The sequence below is a fragment of the Mesocricetus auratus genome, unplaced genomic scaffold, assembly GCF_017639785.1.
Source record: "Mesocricetus auratus isolate SY011 unplaced genomic scaffold, BCM_Maur_2.0 Super-Scaffold_100042, whole genome shotgun sequence".
Taxonomy (NCBI): domain Eukaryota; kingdom Metazoa; phylum Chordata; class Mammalia; order Rodentia; family Cricetidae; genus Mesocricetus; species Mesocricetus auratus.
Window position 1 is genome coordinate 4,513,788 of NW_024429219.1, and position 24,466 is coordinate 4,538,253.

Consider the following 24,466-nt stretch of genomic DNA (forward strand, 5'->3'; position numbering starts at 1 on the left):
GTGGACCACGGTACTTCCACAGGTTCTGCGGGATAAAACCCATGTTTTCTTGCACAGATAGGAGATGTTACTAACTAGAAAAGAGGGGCATTCATTGACTGAGCAAATATTTGAACCTCTGTAGGCTAGGTAATATCCTAAGCCTTTGTTATATAATATACAAACCACAAAACTCACTTCAGGGTTCCCTTCTGAAGGCAGAGACAGACAATAGGGAACCTGTTCAATACACTGTAGCTACAAATTAACAGCCTGTTTCTGAGAGGCCAGAAGTGCCAAGGAGGTGAGCAGTGAGGTGAACTCAGCAGCATGAGGCATGGGAGGCTCATGTTCACTGTCCCTAGGGCTCAGGGTATGCCTAGTGTTCAGTAAGGGTTTAGTAGGCAATTGTGGAAACAGTTAGTGATACCTGGCCCCAGGAAATAGGAGAAATAGAGGAAAGAGGGACAATTGTGAATGAACATTCTGTTGTCAGGATGTTAGTACTGATGACCATAATACAAATTACAGTTGTGGGCCAGGCCAGCCAGATGTGTCAGTGGTAAAAACACCTGTATTTGAGCCTGGTGTTCTGAGCTCAACACCAGGGCTCACATAAAGGAGGGAGGTGAGAACTTACCTACGGAGTTGTGCCCTGCCATGTCATACACAGTAATATAAGTAAAATACATGTATGCGAATTATACTTCTGTTCACTCTGAAAGGATATAATTGTTCATTTGTGCGTTGGATTCTTCTAGTTGTTTTTAGTTCCATGGCTCTGGCTTCATCTTCTCTTTCTTAGACATCCTAGTGAAATTTACAAATCTTACAGATCTAAGGTCCCTCAAGGGCCTTGCCCAACAAAGGGGTGGTTTTTAGAATTTTTTTTTACTAATCTAAAAATCAAACTTGTTTTATGTGCACACAGCACACACATATAAGCATCTACAGCAATTAAACTGGTTTAGCTGCATTCAAGTTGTAGTGACTATATGTTGAAGTCCCTGGATCAGTTAATAGTCCATTTCTATAGTGCATATCCTCATAGGCTGCTGCTTGAGTGCAGCCGCACGGTGTTCTTTGCTTGACTCTTATTGGCAGGCCTCAGTTCTTTCTAATTTGGACAAACTTGAGGAGAGTTGTCTTTGTGTGTTTGCTGCTGCTCTTTATGTGAAGGTCCCAGCACCACACGCCTTTACTGTAGCTAGAGACAGGCAGCTTCTGGCTGCTCATGCAGGGTACTCGCCAGTCTTGGAGATTTGGGTGTCTTACATCTGAAAGACTAAAGACTCCATTCTCAGCAAAAAGGAACACATGGGCAGAGTCTCTTCATTGGCATCTGCCCAGTGCTCCAAGGGCCTCTCTCTGGCTCCAATCGAAGAACTTCTTGTTAGGATGCACTTGACAAAGGTTACACACCTTTACACTCAGAACCAGATTTCTGATACAGAGCTTTTGTGGGGTACTTTGAAACATGTCCAGACCATAGTAATGTCCTTCTGGGGCTGTAAATGATGCTTGAGCAAGTCCTGTGTGTTCCTGTGATGTATATCTCTGTAAACAAACACACACACACACACACAAACACACACACACACACACACACACACACACACACACACACACACGACACTGTGCGTACCTCTTAGCTGTTTTCTCCTTATAACACAGAACATTATGGCCGTTTTCCATGTTGGTGCATATGTGTGGTTATGAATATGCATGATTACAGAGCAAGAATGCCCATAAAAAACTTAGCAATCTCTTTTTTGTTCTTACATCATTTTGGTTTGGATTTTTAGCCTTAGATGTTTAATATAGCGAGCCTTTTTTAAATAGCACACTTAACATTTTAGTTCACATATTTTTGAATACTTCTCTAGTTATGCTCTCAGGACAGATGTGCTTGTCAAAGGATAAACATTTGCTATGTAGCAATTTAATTCTCAGTAACCAGATATGAGAGTGCATGTTCTACTGTCCTCACCAACAGTAGGTGTTCTCACTCAGGAATCTGTCACTCTGTTGGGTGAGAAACTGATACTTCTTTGTTACTAGGAGTTAGAGTCTTTCTGTATAGCCCAGGCTGGCCTTGAACTCAAAACCTCCTGCCTTAGCTTCCCTAGAGCTGGAATTACAAGTATGTACTTTGATGCCTGACTCCTTGCTTCCTTTAAATTTCATCTGTTTGTGTGTTCCATGTTTTAACATGTTTTGACTGCTTATCTAACTTAATGTTATATTTAAAAAATTATCTTCATTTCTCTTTTTTTTCTGAAGTTGGTTTTTCATCCTCCCTCCCCCTGCCCTTGCTAAGTGTTTTTCTTTAAGAACTGTGTATAGTTTTTCTTGCAGAAAAGTTTTCCTTGTAGTAGTAATTGGATTATCTCTCCAAATTCTTTTTCTGTTTTATCCTAAGATGTTTAGTATAACTAAAACTAAAGAAACCACATGGATAGGGTGAGGCATAGTTATAATTTCATTTTCCTTCCAAATTGCTCCCTGTGTTGAGTTGTTGATCTTTCCCAGTCGACTTGAAATGCTGCAGTTACCTGTGTTGCTGTGACAGTCCTGGGCTCTCTTTTGTGATCTGTTTACCCTGGGCTTATATTGCTATCACAGTTTTCTTTCCTTACCTGGTGACCTTCCCTTCCATGATAACATTATAGAAAGAAAATTAGTGGCCATCTCTACTTAAATATATGTCGTGAGTTTCAGTAAACGTGCTCATTTAATCTTAAACGCTGTATGTTGAAGATGACAATTAAAAGCAGGTCTTGCCACTGACGATGGGACTGGAATCATTCCTATCTTTGTTTCTCTGGCCTTCACTTCCCTGACTTTCTCGTTGTGAGCGCATCACAAATATTGGTAGATCTGACTGTGATGGCTAGAGGAATGCCCTTGGTCTGGTCTGGCTCTCCTGGTTCCTTTAGGGAGGGACCAGTGTCTATGATCTTTCCGCTTGCATGGGCTCGTACCCTAAGTTCTTTGTGATGATGGTCATGATGGCCTGACAGCTGCTTCAATATTCAGGCAGACAGGTGTCTTTTACATTTATATAACAGAAAATTAGAGTGTTAATGGTTTCTGTGCATAGAACTCAGCGGTGTAAAGTTCATTTTCGTTGTGCAACCACCACTATCATCCAGCTCCAGAAACTGAAACTCTGTCCTCAGGGACCTTACTCAGGGAGTCAGTCAGGCAGTACTCTCTTTGTGTGTGACTGGACCGTTTAATTTAATGTAATGCTTTAAAGGGTTCTCCATGGTGTAGTATACGTTAGCCTCCCCTTCCCTTCTAATTTTAAAGATGAACGTTTATTTTTAACTGTGTGTATGTGGGTATTGCGTATGAGTACAGGTGCCTGTAGAGGCCAGAAGAGGGTATCCGCTCCCATAGAACTGGACTGATTGGTGGTTGTGAGCTGCCATAAGGGGGGTGGAACCTGAATTTGGGTCTTCTTTTTTTTTTTTAACGAGGAATTTGGGTCTTCTGAGGTATCTCTCCACCCTCCTTCCCTTTTAAAGCTGAATATCCCATTATGTAGATACTACATTTTGCCTCTGTATGTTTTGAATAATGCTGCTGTGAACATGGGTTTGCAGATTTGAGATCCAGACCACCCATATTTGTTATTCGAGTATTGTAGTTTGAACCTAGCTCCTGTTATTCTGTATCACCTTCCTTCTTGTGTCACCAGTGATCTCAAAGTTAAAATAAAGCCAAGTATGTGATTTATGCCTGTGATCCCAATCACTCAGGAAGTAGAGGAGGGCTGCTGTGAGTTCTAGGCCAACCTGGGCTATGTAGCAAGACTTGGGTTTCAATAACTGCAACAATAACATCACCACCAATACCAACAGTGTCACCAACAATACCTTGTCTCTAACAGTGCAGCAGAGTTCAATATGAGGAGCATTTTTCAGTGTGTGCTTTTACTGTGTCATACACACCACAGTGAGCACACACACCATACCTCCCCAGCTCTGGGGTGCTCTCTCTTCTCTTCTTGAATTTAAAATTCAAGTGGAATTTTCTTAGGTCTTGGCTTTATATCTTATGCCTGCTAACACTAAACGTTACTTGCCTCGTTCTGAGAGAGAGGGGGGGAGAGGGAGGGAGGGGGAGGGAGGGAGGGAGAGAGAGAGAGACTGATTCTATCAAATAGGTTAGTTTCAGTTTCTCCTCTGTAAGATGTCTTTTGATTAAAAAGGCATCATAAAGAGGACAAGAATATAGATTATGTGAATGACCGTGGTTTTAAAGGGTGTGACACACTATGGCATATAATTGATAAATACTGTATGTTCTGAAGACTGGGGTGTGATGACTTTATGTGTGTATACTGTGTAATGATGAGCACAGCCAATGTGTTCTGTTCCACACCTGCTGTGTCTGTTGAGGAGGTGACTTTCAGCAAAATTAAAATAAGTAGTGCAATATTGTTAACTAGGACCAGCAGGGTGTGCATTGAATTCCCAGAACTCATCCCTTTTACAGCTGGAAGTCTGCACTCTTTGGCCAAGGTCTCCTCATCACAGTCAACCCTGACAGCCATTTTTCTTTCTGCCTTATGGGTTTGGGTCTCCTCCCTCCCTCCCTCCCTCCCTCCCTCCCTCCCTCCCTCCCTCCCTCCCTCCCTCCCTCCCTCCCTCCCTCCCTCCCTCCCTCCCTCCCTCTTCAGTGCTATACTGGTAAGCTGCATCCTGGGGGCTCCCTTTGTCTTTCTGACATTCATTCTTATTTCTACCTTGCATAATTCCAGTTTGCCAAAGGACTCTACTGAGATTCACATCAGAGCTGCCTTTTTGAGGTTATCTCTGGAGATCTGGTGGGGACTCCCGAGGACCTCAGCCTCCAACTCTAGTCAAATCTTAGGGTCTGATTTAAGATAAACCTTTCATATTAGGGAAATTGTAGGATGTTCCTGAACTCTCTGCCCTGTGCCTGGCTCTGGAAAATACTGAGCTGGCTCTGTGGTCCCCAGTGAAGCGACACCACCCTAACCTGCACTTCCTTCACCTTCCCCTGCGTGTCCTCTGCTTTTCCAGAGCCCAGTCTGCTATGCCACACTGTCTAGTTATCTCCTCTTCTTAGACTTCATTTAACTGACACCTTTTCTGTCTTGTCCTGGTGGTATTGACCTTGACAGGAGATCTATTTTTGTGTGATATTCTCTGGTCTCGGTTTTTTTGCTGACGTTCCTCATGACTAGATGGAGTTGGACCATAGAAAGGAAAAGAACCATTCTTACCACATGTCAAAGGCACCTTTTCTTCACTTAAGTTATTAACATCAGCTAACTATATCCACTGCAAGGCCACTGTTGGTCCCTTTCGGGGTCATTTGGAACTCTTTGCCCTTCTTTTGATCTTCATTGCTTCCTACCCAATTTGTCAAATAAATTTCCATTGTTTATGCCCACCACTCCCTCCAGACTGAAATGACCCTTGGGTTCTAGACTGTATTGGGACATCTCCAGACCTTTCTGCCCACTGTAGCTGGTCCCCAGCTTGGTCTCCATCCAGAGTAGTGCTTTTTCTTCAAGACTGCCTGCACCTTCCACGGGTCTGAAGTCTGGTTGCTGGCTACCTCTGCATTCCCAACTCTTACATGGTTTTTTTTTTTTTTTCTGGCTTGTATTGGTGCTCACTGTCTCTCCGCTGTCTTTTCCAGGTCTGTCTAATTGCTTGCAGGGTCAGTGAGGGGCTCTTTATGTGAGCTTTCATGCATGTCTGAGTCTCTGGTCTGAGCTGTGCCTGGGTCACTGTGGTGTAGCATGCTGGGACTTTGTCTCTACTGCTTTTTTTGTGCCTGCTCCTTAGGTCTGCCCCGTCATAGACTCTTAATGAATGTTTGCCCACTGGGTGATTTTTTTTTTTTTGTCAGAAAACAGAAGTGTGTATCCTTTCCTATGTACTCTATTAGGTGTGGTGAGAGGGTCAGTGCTGGTCTAGGAGTGCATGCTCAGTCTCTGCTACTCTTGAGGCCCCGTTCAGTTCCTCACTCGTTACATGAATTAGAAGCCCCTGCATTGTACTGTTCTGTGCAGAGTGTGGGGTTTGAGTGTGTGTGTGTGTGAACCAGTTGGAGTTGGAGGAGACCCTCGCAGACCATCCCTTTAGAGTTTGAGCTATGTACCCTGAATTCCAACTTAATATAAGATTGGCCATCTTGAACTATGTCTCTCCACTCTACCCATGGAGTGTGTCCCTGGTAAGCCAGGGAGTCAGATAAGATGTTAGAGGATCAGCTATATCATGCTGACTGCAGAACTGACGTTTATTGTCCTTAGCTTGAGTGCTGATAGGTGCTTTAATCACTTTAGTTACTTTTCACAGCAGCCCTGTGACGTTGAGATAATATTTTCATGTTATAAAAGAACATGAGACATAGTTGAAACTGAAGTAATATCCCAAGATCACAAAAGGGAAAATAATGGTACTATTCTTTGGTGTTTTAAAAACTTAAGAAAAATATTCTTTGAGAATTTCATGTGTTTTGATTATAGTCCTCTTCCCTCCCACAACTCTTCCCAGATCTGCCCTCCCCACCCAACTTTGTGTCTTTGTGCTCCCCTTGCACCTCAGCCAATTTTGCTGTCTAAATACTCTCAGATGTGTGGCCTTCCATAAAGGAATATGTTCAAAGTCTTAGTTGGTTTCTGTTGCTGTGAAGAGATACCATGACTATAGCAATTTTTATAAAGGAAAAATTTAATTGAGGTGAGATGGCTTACAGTCCATTATCTTATTGTGGGACATGGCAGAGTGCAGGCAGACATAGTACCGGAAAAGGAGCTGAGAGTCCTACATCTTTATTAGTAGGCAACAGAAAGTGAACTGAGACACTGAGTGTAGCTTGAGCACAGGAGACCTCAAAGCCCACCCCCACAGTAGTGACACACTTCCTCCAACAAGACCATACCTGCTCCAACAAAGCCACGCCTCCTCATAGTGCCACTCCCTATGAGATTTTGGGAGCCAATTACATTCAACCTACCACAGCCAACTTATCAGGGACTATGCTTGTAGAGAAAACTGACCCTTCCTCTCCCAGTAGCTAAGAATTACCAATAGCGTCCCAGCAAAGTATGAAACTTCATGCCCACCCTCTCTCTCCATGTTGAGATTTGGTCTGGCTTGACTTGCGCAGGCTGTGAGTTTATAATACACATGCACATATGTGTACTCTCTCTCTCTCTCTCTCTCTCTCTCTCTCTCTCTCTCTCTCTCTCTCTCTCTCTCTCTCTCTCTCTCTCTCTCTCTCCCCTCCCCCTCTCTCTCTCTCCCTCCTCCCCTCTCCCCCTCTCTCCCTCCCTCACTCTTGGGCCGGAGCACTCTCCAGTCTTTTATTCCCTGCATGGCAGCCAGTTGTGGGTCACTGTGTTGATCATCATCTACACATGCAAAAACATCTCTGATAAGGATTGAGAAATGACTTAAATGTATAGGTGTAATGTTAAGTCATTAGGAGTTGGTTTAACATAACATTGTCTCTGTTCAGCAGAATAATAATAATAGTATATTGTCTCCTGGGGTCCATAATCTGTCTAGCCCTAGGTTTTTGTCCTAATATGGTGCCAGGTGTAAATTTCATCTTGTGGAGTGGATCTGAAATAAAATCACAAAGTGGTCAGTTATTCCCATAATGTTTACACTACTATTGTCTTACCAGGCGTGTCATTATTGTAGCTTGCAGAGTTCACAACTCAGTAAGACTGGTGGTGATTTTTCTCCTCTGGCAGCATGCATAGCTCCTTCCAGTGTTACAGAAGCTAGCCAGGGTAGGTGATGCTTCCCTGTCAGTACTAGGTTGGTATTTCTTTTTATATGATCAGGTTTGTGGTTTCTTCAGTAATAGAGTCACCATTAAGTTCTTTGGCAATAGCCTGTAGTGTTTGGGGCTCTTTGTGAATCTCACTGACTTACCCCTCCCCTAAAAGTAACTCATGCTGCCCCATTATTGGACGTCTGTTTTAACTCTTTATGTATGTATATAGATGCATTTTAGGAGGCTTCTACAGGTTTCCATATGACTTTTTCAGAAAGTAGTTTTTGTTATCTTTCCCTCCCAGTTTCCCTCTTCAACCTTGCCTTCCCCTCTTCCACTCCACTCCATACTAATTCTTTTGGTTTAAAGACTTAAAAGCATACGTTTAGGCACCTAAAACTTTTAAGTCTTGATAGGGAGGGAGGGACCACTAGTAAGCTGTGTTTGAATTTTCTTTCTTACAAGTAAAAACAAACTGTCACACACAAGTGTTTGTAGAGTGTGTGCATGACTCCTGCCCTGTTTGTGTGTGGCCAAGCTCCTGGGGAGTGTAGGCTCTCTCCCCCTGTCTTGCTGCTAGAGTGCTGGGATTGTACACAGACGCTCCCACATCTGGGATTGTACATGTGTGCTCTCACATCTGGGATTGCACACGTGTGCTTCCACATCCTGCTTTACATGAGTTCTTGGGACCTGAACCCAGTTCTTCATGCTTAAAAGACAAACATTGTACTTACTGAGCTCTTTCGAGCTGTGGATTTTCTCTTAAACTTTAAGCAGCTTTGCCATGTATTGGCTAGTTGTCCCCTGAGGCCAGTGTGTCTGTGAGGAGACTGGAGGGTGGGTTTCATCAACCTGGATCCCATTTCAAAGGGAGGGCTGTGGACTGACCAGACTCACCTGGGAGACTTGCCAGAAAGGCAGACAGGCTCCTTACTTCTTGTCTGGTGTTTAGAAGTGCTGTCTCTTGCAGCTGTACTCGAGAGGCTGTTTTTGGGTGAAGGTTCAGATGGGAACATCTTACCCGGTTTGAAAAATAGGTGAGCACTGGTGTATGTTGCTGAGGAGCCTGCAGACGAGGACTTTTTTGGTTGTTGTTGTTTTGTTTTTGTGACAAGGTTTCCCTGGAACTACCTCTGTAGACCAGGGGGTGGCCTTGAACTTACAGAGATTCACCTGACTCTGCCTCCTGAGTGCTGGGATTAAAGGGGTGTGTGTTGGGGAAGTTCTGTGTATATGTCAATAAAGCACTGTTGGCCAATAGGAATCTAGATAGGTGGGACTAGGAGTCCAGGAGGACTCTGGGAAGGAGAAACACAGAGTCAAGATGTAACACCATGGGGTAGGAAGCCCAGAACTATTCTCCGGTAAGAGAAATACTTAGATTAACAATTATGGGGTAATTACTTAAGTCAGAGCTAGCCAGTAAGAAACAAGCAAGGCCAACAGCTTCATAATTAATATAGCCTCCTGTGTGTTTATTTGGGACTGATGCGGCTCTAGAACCAGGCTGGCGGGAAGGCTTCTCTCAAGGAAAAAGCTTCCCTTTACAGGTGTGCATCCACCTGGCTCATAAACAAGGAATTTGATGAGCCTAGCAGTGGTGATTTTGCTTCCTTTTATATTTCTTTCAAATTTGTATTTGGGGGAACTTAAGTGTTTTGTCAACCATTACCCAAGTGGATAGCTCTAGAAAGGAGTGGGTCTTGGTTATGCCAAGGCTCACTCAGTTTTATAAATGTGGTAGACAAATTTGATTCTTCTTCTTTTTTTTTTTTAAATGGGGGTAATTTCTGGTGTGCAGCCAGTATGGGTAACTAGTACCAAACATTTCGAATACAGTGTCTGTATGTCCTGTGTATGAGTAGGGAGGTCTCTCTTGTGTGTCTTGTAATAGACAGGCAACAGAGCTCAGGCAGTGGCTTCCTTCCACAGCCCCCTACTCTGATGCGCAGTCCCAGCATGGCCTGGTTCCAAGAGTGCAGTGTGAGGCTGAATCCTTGTCCTGGGCTCCCGCTTACCATTCTCATCCTCAGACAGCTTTCTTTATTGAGAAACTGAAATGTGATAAACTATCCTCTTTAAAAGTACCTTCATGTTAGAGTCTCATGTAACCTGTCTAACCTGGAATTTGCTGTGTAACATAGCTGAGTGTGACTTTGATAGTTGCTTCTATGTCTGGGTGCTGGGACTGCTCCACCCTGTCTGTGCTTCTGGGGCTCAAACTCAGAGTCTGGTACATGCTAGGTGGGCATATTAACAGTGGGGCTGCACTTTGATTGGGTTGTTGATTGTGTTTGCTGGGACAGGGTGGTCAGGGTACAGGCACTTGCTGTAGGTCAGAGGACAACCTTGGGTATCAGTCTTTGGCTTCCATCTTGTTTGAGGCAGGGTTTTTTGCTCAGTGCTTGATAAGGCAAGCTAGCTGGTGAGTTTCTGGGGGGTTTTTCTGTTTCTGCCCCATATCTTGTAGAATTACAGATGGGTACAATCATTTATAGTTCTGTGTGGGTTCTAGGGATCCAAATTTTGATTCTTAGATGTGTGACCAGTGCTTTATCCCTGGATCAATCTCCCCAGCTCCCTCCACAGTAACTTCATATTTATGGGCTGCATTAAGATGTTTTAATACACTTACTCAGTGTATACTGATCAGAGCTATTGATTGGCATACCTATTAACTTGAGGGTGTATATGTGAGTGTGTGTATGCTGAGAAGGATCAAATTTTTTCTAGTTATTTTGAAATATATCATTGTTGTCAACCAGTAACCAGTGTTACAGAACTTTAGAAGTTACTCCTTCTAGACAGGCATGTTTGCTCATGTCTGTAATAATCCCGCATTTGGGAGGCTGAGGCAGTAGGAGTGCCATGAGTTTGAAGCTAGCCTGGGCCAACTTGAGCTACAAATGGTATGAGACCTTCTCTCGAAATAATTAATGCTCATGGTCCCCTTTCCTCTTGCACCATGTCTTATTCTTGTCTCTCGGTCACCCCAGGTTCTGGTAGCCACTGCTCTTCTGTTTCTGTGAGGTCGACTGTTTAGCTCTTGCATGTGAAACCATGTGCTATTACATTGCACAGTGGTGTGTGTGTTTCATAACTGCACGTATGGACCTGGTGTGATCAGCCTCAGCGCCATGAGCATGAGCATCCCTCAGAAGTCCCGTGGTTGTTCTCACAGTTCCTTCCTGCCATTCTCCTTTTCCATTGTGCAGTATCCTAAGCTACCAGAGGAAACGGTTACCTCCATTGTTGAAAATAGTTTTAGGTTCGTCTCCTCTGCCTTCTTCCCACCTTGACTCTCCTCTGCCTTTTTGATTTCTTTGCTTTTCTTACTCTTATTTTAAGTCCAGATTGGCTCAGGTCTCTAAATCCTCTTGTCATAGCCTGCCTCGTTTTGGGGCTATAGGTGTGTGCTACCTCATCTCTCAAACCCCTTAAAATTAATACAGTGGGGCTGGGTAGCACACTTCTTTAATCCCAGCTCTTGGGAAGCATAGGCAGGTATATTTCTGTGAGTTTCAGGTTAGTCTGGTCTGTATAATAAGTTCTAAGCTAGCCAGAGCTACATAGTAAGACATTCTTTCAAAGTAAGAATATAGCTGGGATACTGTGATTGTAGGTGTGGGATATCTTATTATTTATTAAAAGTTTTGGAGATGTGTCTTAGTTTATTTTAGACACAAATTTGAAAGCTGATATTCTGAAAATCAGGAGAATCAGAAGACATGATGGTTGGCAGAGAAAAGGAGGTTGCACCCCATCTTGGGTCAAACATGGCCTATGAACATGGGGGCCTGGGACACAGGACTTGAAGCATGGGGCCTATATGGGGGCCTTGAGCGGGGTCTGGAACATAGGGACTGCAAACACTGGAGTCTATGGACATGGGGATTGCAAACACGTCTCTTTCTGGTGTTGGAGCAGAATGTATTTCTATCATGTTGGGCTAGCTAGCAGAGACCATAGCATGAAGTAACAGCTCTCTAGTCTCTACTTAGCTGGAAAATTGGATATAGCTCAAGTCCATTTGATGCTCTACAGAGTGGCATGCTAGAGATTTATGTATTTATATTTATAGATTAAAATAATAAAATGTGCCCATCACCTTAATCAGCCTGTGGTTGATTGTCTCTTTAATCAGGGCACGTGCTTGCAGAGCTTAGGATCTGCTGAAGAAAGCATTACATAACAGCACTAATAGCCATTTTGCAAAAAACCAGAAAAATGTCTAGGGTTCTGTTTTGATAGGTTTCCTCAGTTCTGTACCTTCCCTGACTGGGAGTCTTTTAACTTTTTTTTTAATTGTGGATTTCTTCCCACTTCTTTGTATTTGTTAAATCCGAAGCTAAGGTCTGTGGGAAACATGGCAGCACCTCTTTCCTCTCCCAGGCCTTTACTCTGTCTGGAAAGGGGACCGGTTACTCTTACTTGTAGATTTGTTAAGAAAAGGAATTAAATTGTCTGTAAGTGTGTCCCAGACAGTCTGCTGTGAGAGTCCATGGGGAACCCTGCCAGTAGCAGGTGGGTAGATTTAGATCAAGGATACACAGAATGGTTTGGAGGCTGGTTAGGGCTTTTGAGCATTTACGTTTATTCTGTTACTAGTTGTGGCAAGAGGAAAACTGTATATAACTCTATAAAGTTTCCCTGAGGTGGTCTAGAGCTCTGTCCCCACTTGATAGAAAATTCCCTGTGGTTCCTTAGCTGGGAGCTTATTCCAGTCCGTGGCAACTCCTGACTATTCTGTGTTACTTCAGTGAGGACTTCATCACTAGCTGACTATGGCTATAGTGAAGGCAAGGAAGGCTTCCAGAGAAGAAAAGGAAGATGGGTAATTTTGGTTCATGAGGTCTGTGACTGCTGGAGACCTGGAAATGGTCTAGAAGTCAGAACATTGCACAGGGAGAACACACTGACTCCAGTTAGAACTAAGTTAGCCCCTGGGGTGAAGATTGTAGCTACCCAGGCCCTGAACCTTCTAGAGCTTGTGGTCCTGAATAACAGTTTTGGATCAAGTAGGTATCCACCAGACCTGCTGTCTGGAGCCCTGCTTGAGGGCCTACCATGCCAGCCTCAGCAGGTACAGTGGTCTCAGAGCTACTCTGCACACAGTAGGCTCCTGTGGTCTCAGAGCTACTCTGCACACAGTAGGCTCCTGTGCTGGATCTTTGCTGGCAATGGTAGAGTGCACCCATGCTTTACCTTCCTGCGTGCTGTTCTAGGTACTTGTTAGGACCATAGTAAACTCCCTTCAACCAACCTTCTCCCCAGGCCAGAAAATACCAGCTAAAATTCTTCATTGATTATTACTTTAAAACCAGATGGATTGCTGTCGCCATGGGTGTAGTGCATTCAAAGGCTGTCTGTCAACACTGTGTGGTAGGGAGTGTGAATCCACGCCATGGAAGGGCAGGAAGAGCTAGGAACAGCTGACAACTTCAAGGTTGCATTAGCTTTGGATAGTTTGTCTCACACTTCTGGCAGGACTGATGAATTCACAGAGGTTTGGGGAACTGTTTCTGTAAGCTTTGGAATTTTAAGAATGATTTAAAATGCTTCTAGAAGTCATCTGATCATTAAAAAGAGATTATGAATATGTTTAATAGTGGACATGTTATCGGAACAGGTCTGGTGCTTCTTTTTAATAGAAAATATAAATAGAAAATATTCTAGGAAAATAAAAGTTAATGCCACACTGCTGGCTTCTTGTCTTTTGTTACAAATGTGCTGAAATGGTCTCAGTAGCAATGCTACTAAAGCACTGTGTGCATTGTTTTGATGGGGTATTGATTCCTTTTGCAGTGCTCAACATTGCCTGCATGCCTCCCAGCAGCAAATATGTATGTGCCAGACTGTTCCAAAAACGAAATGTTAGTTTACTTTTCATAACTGTGCAACTGAAGGGAAAGCCATGGCTTTAGAGATGTGGCCTTGAGCACTAACACACTCTCCAGTGCATGATGGTCTGCCGTTACTTTAACAAAACCTAATCAGAGAGAGCAAAAGCTGGCATTCATGGAATTGTTTTATTTATCCATAAGCCACTAGAAGGAATATCTCATTTCTTTTAATAAATCATTCTAGACAGTTGTCTATATTTTCATATATAAGTATATGGGGATGTGATTTTTAACAAGGTTAACTCAAGTGTTCGATATGGCAGCGTGAAGCTAAAGCGGGAGAATGGAAGGGGTGCTAAGGTGGAGACCACACCAGGCCCCCTCTGCTGGCGCTCTCCACCTGCCTCAGACAGCAGGCCACTGTGCACAGGGCTTCTTAGCGCTGCCTGCTCAGCATAAGGAGGCTGGGTCCTCAATCAGGAAACAACGCACACAGGGTCAGTTTTCAGACTAAGGACAGTAAGGACAATTAATTGTCCTTCTGGACTGGTCATTTAGTTGTCGCTGTGGTAAGTGCCACAACCCAGTGGTAGTTACACTTCAAACAAAGCCTCTCCTGTTTTTGGTAGTTTGTTAATGAAAATGAGTAAGTGTACATTTGTTGGGGGGAATGAAGCCTGTCAGATACCTCTTTCCTCCCTGGTTTTTCCTCATGTCAGGCTCCTGTTAACTGTATGATTCCAGTAGAGATAGCAAGTTATTATTTTGCTTAAAATGTCCCTTCCCTTGTGCAGTGAAAGTTGAATGTGAGAACAGACTTAATAGGTATAGTTACACAGTTTATTTTATCATGTATCACTTTATTGCTGTCTTCTAGAACATTGTTATACTAAATGTTCCAATAATGGGAATTTTATGCAGCTACTTCAAATGAAAGAAATTTGCAAAAACTCAATTTTGGAACTCATTCCTTGAGGAGAAGGGGGGGCAAAAACCAACTCACCATGCTGCGACCAAATTAGATTCCTGATATGTTGGCAACTTATCAAACACTGTCATTTCCAGAAAACAGGGTATGGATTCCAACTGAAATGAAATGCCAGCACTTCCCAGCCACTTTCAATTGGAAATATTGGAGGTTTTTAATATTATTGGTTAAATGTTTGTAATTTTTTTTTGGTTGGTAACATGATTAAAATTTGGTTTTGTACCTGAATAAAAATGGCTCTCAGTGGAATCAGGGAGGACTGTTCAATTGCAGGGAGAACTTCAAGCTTGACTGTTGATTCCTGGAGATGGTGGTTGTACTTACTGGAGCTCCTTTGTTTTGCAGAGATCATGATGCAGCCGCCCTTTTGGATTTCTTTTTAATAATGTGTGACCCTTCACCTTTGATCCCCTGACCTGCATTACCTTGGTAACCATTTCATTTTTTAATTTAATTTCATTTTTTAATTTTGGTGTACAAGCTATAACATTTCATCTCTCCAAGTGCAGCACACTGATTTCCTCAAGTAAAAATTCTCCTTTGAGTGATAAAGTTGCAAATGCTGTCTTCATTTTCTGTATTGAAATTCACTTTGGTTTCTAAGAGTAAAGTGTAATCTGTGTTTTCATCCTTTTAAAATTTAAGTTTAATGAGTGCATTTCCCCATGTAGGGTATTTCCTTTTATGTCCATATTTTGCAAAAACGATGAATTAGCTGATGTTTACATGTAGCTCACATATACATACCCAGGCTGCCTGAAGTCTGCCTTCCCATTTCACCCACTTCCATACACACTCATGCTCACATCTATTTACCCACAGCCTTCTTCACGGCTGCCATAGCTCTGCTGCTGCCTTCCCCTCAGGAACAGCAGCAGTGTAAGCCTGCTAGTCTCCTGAGTGCCAGATTTTGTGTTCTTAAGTTCTACTGGAAAAGTTTAAATGTTTTATTTCATTAAAAGGATAGAAGAATTCAGTTATCTCATCAAATTTCACCTCTCCCCATCCTTTACAATCTACTTCTTTTAAACATAAGAGAAAGCAATGGTTTCCATTATCCATGAAGTTTTTGTCTTTGCCAAATACCAAGTTAATTTATGCCGTTGGCTCTTATAGGTTTTTTTTTAAGTTAGCACATTGGTTTTTAAATTATTAGTATTATTAATCTCAAAAACAAAGCAGAACAAAATCCAAAGTCATATTGTTTAAACTGATTTAAAATATTCCCTGTCCCCAAAAATCACATGTAATTTCTTGGTATGACCCAGTGAAGCACAGATTATTTTTAGTATCTTGCTATTTTATTCTCTAATGTTTAATGCTGATGTTTCAACTGCACATAGCTGAAACTTGTAGGTGAGCACTGAAGTAGATTAAGTCCTTTCCAAGCTTTACTGATATCTATGAAAGTTTGTATCGTTCATTAGAACCACAGAGCACAAGGAGCTGCTCATTGGTGACCAGAACTCCTGAACTTTCCTGCACTGTTGGACCTTCCAAGCTTGTCTCTGCTGTTATACCCACATGTTTGCAAAGCTGCCTCAGGCCTGCTGGGTATCTTGTCACAGATTGCAGAGCACCGGAGTTGAGAAATAGAAACAGATAAAGACCCCTGTGATTATGAAGCCCCTGTGATGGTACCTGTCCTGGGACTTGGGGGCTGAACCTTGACTGTTCAGGTGATTTTAAAAACGTTATTATCATAATGTATTGCACAGTTGTCTGTGAACTCTTCCATTTTAGTCGTGTCCTTTGTGATTTGGGTGTCACGTCCTTCAGCAGCAGAGGAGTGGCACTTGATGGAGGAGTTCACGGACTCTCAGAGTGACAGGAGATGGTGGCTGTCAGCTCCTCTCCTCTCAGCTGCCTGATGGTACCCAAGGGAGTCACAAGCTCCCCGTTTGACAGAGTTGGCACTCTGAAGTCCAGTACTTTACTCCTAAATCTAGAAGGAGCCTAGGACCCATTAGTTGATTCAGAAGTGAAGTGTTTTCCATTGTCATTGTGATTTGGTAATTGGATTTTCCCTTAAAACTTTCGTGCATTTTAAATATAATCTGTTTTTTTCTCTCATAGTGCTAGTGACTGAATACATTGACTAATTATTTTTGATGAACAAAATAGTTTTTTAGTTAGAATTTAGGATTTGTATTAAGTTGTAAGCCCCACAGATACTTCTCACATAATTGTGATTCACTGAGGGTGTCTCACCTGAGAGTGAGAAAGTGGTCTGGACGAGCAGTCAGCCCCTGTTAAGGCGCTAACCCAAACTAGAGAACTCCAGCAGGCTTCAGAAGACAGCGGTTTGGTTTGAAAGTAGTGAGTTAGGAGCTTGACTCTCAGGTAGGAGTTTGTAAGCCGTGTTCTTGCTGCCTCCGTTGTTATGTGTGTGAAATACAGATGCTGTATGTCTCCTACTTGCTTTTTTAGGGTTGTTGGGAGGATAAATGAAACACACTGAGAACTCAGAAGAAAGGTGCTTTTGAAACTGAACCTCATCCTATGGCTGTGCCCAGAGGCAGTGGTAGTGAACCCCGTGGTGAAGGGCCAGGACCGTGGCTGTGGAGCCAGGCTGCTGAGGTTCGAACTCCACCTTGGCCTCTTGCAAGTGTTCTGACTGCAGCACATTACCTAGCTGCCCTATTCCTGAGTTCACTTCTTCTTTAAACGGGGTGACAGTAGTAGCACCCACTCCCAGGATCATGGTGAGTCCTAGCAGCGTTGATGTGTGAGGTCTGTAGAGCAGCTCCAAGTGCAGTGTGGCCAGGTCTGCATGCACCTCAAGTGCAGTGTGGCCAGGTCTGCATGCACCTCAAGTGCAGTGTGGCCAGGTCTGCATGCACCTCAAGCGCAGCGGGCTCTGGCCCTTCCTACTCAGTCTTTAACCCTGACTTAGACCCTTGGATGCCTAGAGAGGACTGCAGAGCACATGGTAAGTAATACATCTGCAGCCAATGCAGGCTCCAGGCAGAGCCACACAGCCTCCTAGTCTTACAACAACAAAGTCCAGACGCCAGGAGCTGCCTCACCTGCTGCTGTTACCTTTCTTTTTCTTTCTCTCTCTTTTTTTTTTAAATTTATTTTTAAAGGTCCTTTTGTTTACCTAATTTTGACTTTGGAGACAAGGGAAGAGACTGAAGAGAGAAAGTCACCGCTTGCCTGGTTAGCTGGACTCACCTTCACGCTACCCTGGTAAACCGTGCAACCAGCTTACAGGGGGTCAGCGTGTCGAGCTAACTAGTATTTCCCTCAACTGAAGGAGGCTTCAGTGTCCTCCTGAGTAAAGGGGAAATGACCTCACTGTCACCTTTGTGCAAGGACCTTGCACCTGTGTGCAAGGATGTATAACAGATGTTCTTCCCATGCTTTTTACACATTTTAACCATCCATATTTACCCAGGAGGTGGGGAGCCCTGTATGAGCACACTGACGCTCAGGTGGGCTTATGCACTCTCAAAGTTCATACTTCATTATGCTGTAGAGCTTGCTTTTGAAATCAGGTTTCCTGACACTTGCTACCTCGCACAAAATAGTTCTGCCGTTTGGCTGCAGGGATCAGCTGTGATTGTCTTTCCTTCGGTCATCAGATAGACATACCAGTACTAAGCTTAGTAAGACTTGACTGGTAACACTGGCTTCCTTAGTCCTGGCTGTGGATCTGGAGCCCCTTGCATAGTTGGTTAAAAACTTGCATCACTGGCCCACTCCGTGGTTCTGATTAATTGACAGGGTTCAGAAATCCTAGGGATTTATTTTATAAAAAAGGAAAAGAGCAGGTAAATAATTTGCACACATATAGATGTGTCTTTCTGGAATGTGTGGGTCAGTGCTGTTACTTCTAGAGCAAATTACGCTGTAAACTAAAGTGGATCTCTCCGTTTGCTGACTGACCTACAGCCCCAGTCATTGTTCTGCTCCTCAGTGAGAATGGACCACCACAAAAGCCAGGCGTGTGCTGACGTCCTCATGAGGTTCAGGAAGTAGAGGGCTCTTTTTCATTTCTGTTGCTGTGATTTAAAAACAAACAACTGACCGAAAGCAGCTTAGGGGAGAAAATGTTTATTTCAGCTCAAAATTCCCAGTTATATAGTCCGCCACTGTGGGGAGGTCACAGCCGAGCTTCAGACGCTCTGACGCTTCAGACGCATCCTCAATTGAGCAGAGAACCACACACATACATACTCGGTGCCCAGCTAGCGTTCTGTTATCAGAGATGGGGAACGGAGCTGCCCTCTTTGAGGCTGCATCTCTCCATAGCAATTAAAGTAATAAGACAATCCCTGACGGATATGCCTGCAGGACAACCTGGTCTAGATAGTCCCTCATTGAGACCATTCTCCCAGGAACTAGGTTGTATTAAATGATTAGAACGAAGTACCACAGGGGTCTTTCTTGCTTTCTTATTCTGTCACCTTCTTTCCTTTCCGGTGCATTTAGTTTTCCTTTCTCTTTTCTTTATAGTTCTGACCCCCCCATCCCTGATGTGCAGTGTGTCTGTCATCACAGTGTAATATGCCTACAAATCTTCAAGGGGCCTAGCACATAGTAATGTTCAGATGGACCAAGTTTTGTCTTGGTATCAGTTTTGGAGTAGGTGCCACCCTTCATTAGTCTAACATTTTTATTTCATGGTGGTTATCTATCCTGATTTTGATTCATCTTGAGGATTATTGCCACGTGGGCTTCAGTTGGCGGAGAAATGCCAGGCTTAGGCACTAGGATGGGCCAGGGTTGTCTTGAACTTTTTGCCTTGGGCCTTTACATGGCTGCTGTGTAGTTTTTAAAGTGTAAGGTGGGTGATCACCATATTGGACCCCTTGATTTTGAAGTCTGCTCTGGAGAGGGAAGGGCTTCAGACCTTAAGTACCTACCTCCAGCAGTGAGGTCGGGTCGCCAGAGTAATCGTCTTCCCCTCCACAAGAGCAAGTGCTGTAAGGTTAGGGTGATGCTGAGGGAGTAGAGGCCTCAGTGTGCAATCAGGAGGCTCTGTGTGAGTCTCCAGATCTGTGCAATTTAGCTTGGGGGCCACCTGGTGGCCTTTGAGGTCCTTCTGATGACCTTTGCCCTTGTGGCTTCTGTGGAGACTAAGAAACACAGTGGGGGTGTGGGCAGTGCTCTGTTATTCCCTATGAAGGTTTGCCCAAGCCAAAGGGAGTTGATGAAGAAGATGGCATCAGAATTGCTGCCAGGCAGAATGTCACAGAAGCAACACCCTGTAGTTCTAGGCCCCAGTTACTGATTCTCCCACAGAATGATGACCATGGTCCCATGGAAATGGCTCAGCCTTCACTTCTAGTCCTTTTCCTGTTGCTGATTCTGTTTCTTAGTCCTTCATCTTCCCAGAGATAGTTCTAAGAGGACAGGGCAAGGTCTGTCTCTGGGCCTCCCCTGCTGGGTTCTGGTTTCCCTTAGGCCTCTGGCACACACTTTTGCACATAGTAGACACTCAGCGAATGCTAACTCTTCATTTCTCATTAGCTCAGGTAATTAAGAGCAGGGGCTGAAAGACTACACGTATCTGTGCAGAGATAGATCTGTAATTAAAGTTTTAATTAAAGAAATATCAGACCAGGCAGATGGTTCTTATCCCCGCATCCTGTAAACCTAAGAGCTGCATCTTCTCGATCTTGCAGACAAAGGCAAGAGCAGCAGCCTCCGTAGTGGTACCAAAGGGGAGAGAGAGTTTCACTAGCTGACCGTAATCTAATTTCGGTAGCACTCTATGTGATGACACATCTGGGGGTAATCATTGCAGTCTGATATGGAAAGACAATACATCAAAGGTACGTCCTGACCAAAGCTTTTAAGCCTCAAGTCAAGGGCATTACCGCAGCCCAGCTGGTAGATCACAAGGTGTGTGGTTTTGTGCCGGGTTACAAAAGCTGACAGAGTGTTATTTAGGATCATCAGCTAAATACAGTTGAAAGTAGAGCAGCAGCAGCATCCTGATGCTTCAGGTGTTGCCACTGTCCAGCAGTGCAGAGTTGAGATACAACTTGTGCCTGCCTGCCTCACAGTAGTCCTCTGCTGTCTTGGTTCCTTAATGTTCAATCAAATGCAGAATTGAAAGAAACATCACAACCACATGAGCTAACAGAGAAGGCCTCTCTAACCCTTACCACTTTTCAGGACATCTCAGTGACTCTAGCCACCTTTTCTACTCCCATCACCATCAGCAGGAAGCCAGAGCAGTGCAGGGAAACAGTCAGGCCATGCCTGGGGCATGGCATCTGTCTCACCATGAGCTCCTGGGCCTCTGGTCCCAGGTTTCATTTACTGGGCCTAGCACACAGGGTTGAAGGCATTCAGGGCAGGTGTGACAGTTCTACAACATTGCACCGATGCCTGTTTGCTCTGTTTGGCATCACCATTCCTGAAGATACCTTTGTATTTCACAGGGAAGCAGTTCAGGGGTTAGGAGCCAGTTCCTACCTTTGCTGAGCATGGGGTCACTTCCATTTCTCCATCCCTTCCATATGGCTTTTAGTGCAACTAATCTCCCTGGAAAGAGCCTGCTATTCCAGGATGGGTAGATCTTGTAGTACCATCTGTAAACCAAGACTCAGCTAGCCTGGGAGGAATACAAGTGTGTAGGTATGAGATGGCCAGACCCAAGGGACCCGCTACATCCTTTGGGCAAAGTCTTTGTCTCAGGGCTGCTTAGGGATTGATCTACCTCTGCTTGGGCTTGGGAGACTTCAGGATTGGGTGAGCTGTTCTGTAGTGTCGGTGCTAGTGAGTTTAGTAAGCACTGTACATGTGTAAATTTAAGCCTGACAGACTGAAGTCTTTTTTCTGTCATTTGCTTTTTTTTGTAACTTTTGAGCAAATAGTCTGAGATTGTAGGAGGCTTCTAGCTTGTGAAATTAAACTCAGGTGGCTCAGAAAGAGGTGTATGTGGCTTTCCTGAAGGAGCAAAGATACTATTTATCCAGGGAGGTACAGCATCTGCAGAACTAACCAGAGAGCTGTGTGTGAGTTTTTTTTTTTTTTTGATGGGGTGGATAGTCTCACCCTGTAATCTAAGATGATCTTATCCTTAATAAATAAATTAAGGATATTTATTTTATGTGCGTTGGTGTGAAGGTGTCAGATCCCCGGAACTGTAGCTAGAGACAGTTGTGAGCTGCCATGTGGGTGCTGGGTGTTGAACCCAGGTCCTCTGGAAGAACAGCCAGTGCTCTTAATCACTGAGCCATCTCTCCAGCCCTATATCCATGAACCAACCTGCTCTGCATTATAGGCGTGCTCCAAGTACCAAGCCCAATGCTTACTCTGTGGTGTAGATTGGGAGAAAGCCTTCATGCCCTTCCCATAGTTCTAGAGTGACTAATGTCCAGTACTTATTTACTTGCTCTTTTAAATGCTATCAAATATCTAGTGTGAAGCTGTCTAGTTGTCTGGAATGAAGCAGTAAGAAAAAACACAACCTTCCCATTGAAGACCTTTGCTTGTTGGAGAAGAGCAACACATAAACCAAGTACCAGTAACTGAAGGGGTTATATGTGCTAGTTATATGTATTATTAACTCATGGACTGACCTCCCCAACCCCAGAACATGACGATGGTATATCCTGCTTTGTTCCCAGATCCATAGATGAGGAAACCAGGGTACCACAAAGCTAACTTGCCTCACCTCACTTGAGTAAGCATTGCATTGACATTCCAGCCTAGCCTTTTTGACTCCAGATTTTGTGTTAATGAAGCTGCCTGACCAGTTTATTTCTAATAATTAGTGGTAACAGATGAGCTTTGTCAGGTGGCCCGGGGTCTGAGAGTCCCTGTGCACACTCTTTCAGGTGTGACTCGCCTTCTGTTGATGTGAAGGATGTGACCCAGTGAGCCATTAGAAACTGGAGTGACGTGTGCAGAGCTGGCCGGGGGGGGGAGGGGGAGCTGATGGTGCTACTCCAAGGGCAGGGGAGCCACAGGCCAGAGCAGGTACCAGTAGTAGCATCCTGGGAGTTTTGTAGGTCATAGTAAAGCTTTTTTTTTTTTTTTTTTTTTTTTTTTTGAGACTGGGTCTCACCTCTGTAGGCTGGCCTGCAACTTACTGTGTAGCCCAAGGCTGGTTTCCAGTGCCTTTTGCCTCAGCTTCCCGAGTGCTTGCTGGGATTACAGGTATGTAGCACCATACCTGGCTAAGGCCTTTTAATATTGCTAAATGAGGGGAAGCCACCCAATAATTTTTTTTGAAGGCTAAAAGGACTCTTCAAGGTTTGGGGAGATGACTCCATGGGTGAAATACTTGGAATGCAAGCAAGAGGGCCCAAACCCAGATTCTCTGTACGTCCAGTGCCAGGGAAGCGGCAGACAGGGCAGATCCCTAGAGCATGTGGGCCAGGCAATGTAATTGAACAAGTGAGAGACTCTGCTTCAAAAACGGGTGGTGAGCAACAAAGCTGACACCTGATGTCAGCCTCTGGCCTCCACCTGCACATGCGTGCCCATCTGTCTGTCTGTCCGTCCCTCTAGAGGCTGGAGCAGGGTCTACATACAGTATCCTACTATCCATTTTGGTGTAGCCAGCAAACTTGAAATGCTGCTCACATTTTGTAGTACAGGATGAAAAACAGGAGTGATAATCTCCCACATCACAAGTCAGTAGTGTAGTTCTGTTGGAAGAGAACCCATTAGATTGTTCATCCATCTCAGCCACACAGTGAGTAGTAGCACAGCAACTCTTCCTTGTGAAGGACTGTCTAGGCTGTCTTTGAGTTGTATAGCCCAGCCCAGCAGACCATGCAGCGGCCTGGGGCCCTTTTTAGAAAGCACCACTGCTTACTGGCTGAAGGAGACTGGGTGGAAGCAGGCAGTCCGGGAAGAGGAGCTGAAAGTGGCTTAGTCAGATGTAGCAGGAACAGTTGGGTGCGGGGTGTTTTTCAGCAATACCTGACTCGTGGGACTTTCCTGAAGTTGATGTCAGGGTTGGGCACAGAGAAACTGGAGGGATGTGGTTTCCTGAACTGGAAAGACCCTGGGAATGGCAGCTTAGGGAGGGGAGGAAGGAGAGCACCTGAGTTGTGTTTTGGACACATCAGCCTTTTAGATGTCTGCTGTAGATGTTGGATACACAGTCATGTGTCAGTCTGACTGGGAGGAGAGGCCTAGGCTAGAGCTAGACATTGGAGCAGGGTTAACCTTTTCCTGTTTCCCAGAAGTGATGAGACTACAGGGCGGAAACATGGGTAGAGAGATCTGAGCATGGAACCCAGGGCCACCCAGAGTTAAGGAGAAGGAGGGAGACTGAAGATCCAAGCTGAGAAGACACACAAGGGGACAGGCCTTAGAAACAGTGTGGCCCCTGGTCAGATTCTGCTAAGCATCAAGCGGGACACCACTGGGGAGTCACTGGTGGCAGTGGGTCTTAGGTGATTCGTTAAGAGCTGGAGGGAAACCCCTGCAAGATGAAAGTGAGTCCTGTCTTCAGGAGCTAAGTGCAGGCCAGGCCAGAACTTGAATTAATCTGAGATTAGGCTGTTGTTGGTGAGCTGGGTGAAGGAGCTGAAATTTGTACACGTGGTGATGGAGATTATGTGAGGAGCCAGAGATTGCTGGAGTAAGTGGTGCTCAGAGTGGGTGCTGGAAGCCAGACTCTGCAGGGGTGAGTGCAGTCACAGGGGACTCTGCGGGGGGTGAGTTCAGTTACACGGGACTCTGCAGGGGTGAGTGCAGTCACAGGGGACTCTGCAGGGGTGAGTTCAGTCACACACAGACCTGGAGCAGAGTGTCTGCCAGCAGTGGGAGGGGAGTTAGTTTCAAAGGCAGAATGAAATCAGCCTCAGTAGATGGACTCTCTTTCACCCAGTATATTGTGACATTCGTCACATGTACAAGACAGGTTGTCAGGACACAGTGCTGTTTGGGTACAGGT

The 24,466-nt window shown here is 44.4% G+C and overlaps 1 protein-coding gene across 13 annotated transcripts in view; it reads left to right on the plus strand.

The window, feature by feature from the left end:
• The window catches only part of Camta1 (calmodulin binding transcription activator 1), an 814,893-nt gene that overhangs the window by 59,887 nt on the left and 730,540 nt on the right, over positions 1-24,466 (plus strand). Inside the window, exons 4-6 of one of the 13 annotated variants that reach the window (XR_005872882.1) lie at positions 14,938-15,021; positions 16,020-16,271; positions 17,023-17,172. The exons of 11 other annotated variants lie outside the window; for them this stretch is intronic. Coding sequence is in view for 1 of the 2 variants with exons in the window: in XM_040734961.1 (XP_040590895.1) it covers positions 14,938-14,946 (9 nt within the window). In the remaining variant the exon portion in view is untranslated. Of the gene's footprint in view, positions 1-14,937; positions 15,141-16,019; positions 16,272-17,022; positions 17,173-24,466 lie in introns of those variants that run through there. One more of the 13 variants, XM_040734961.1, reaches the window with a different exon arrangement.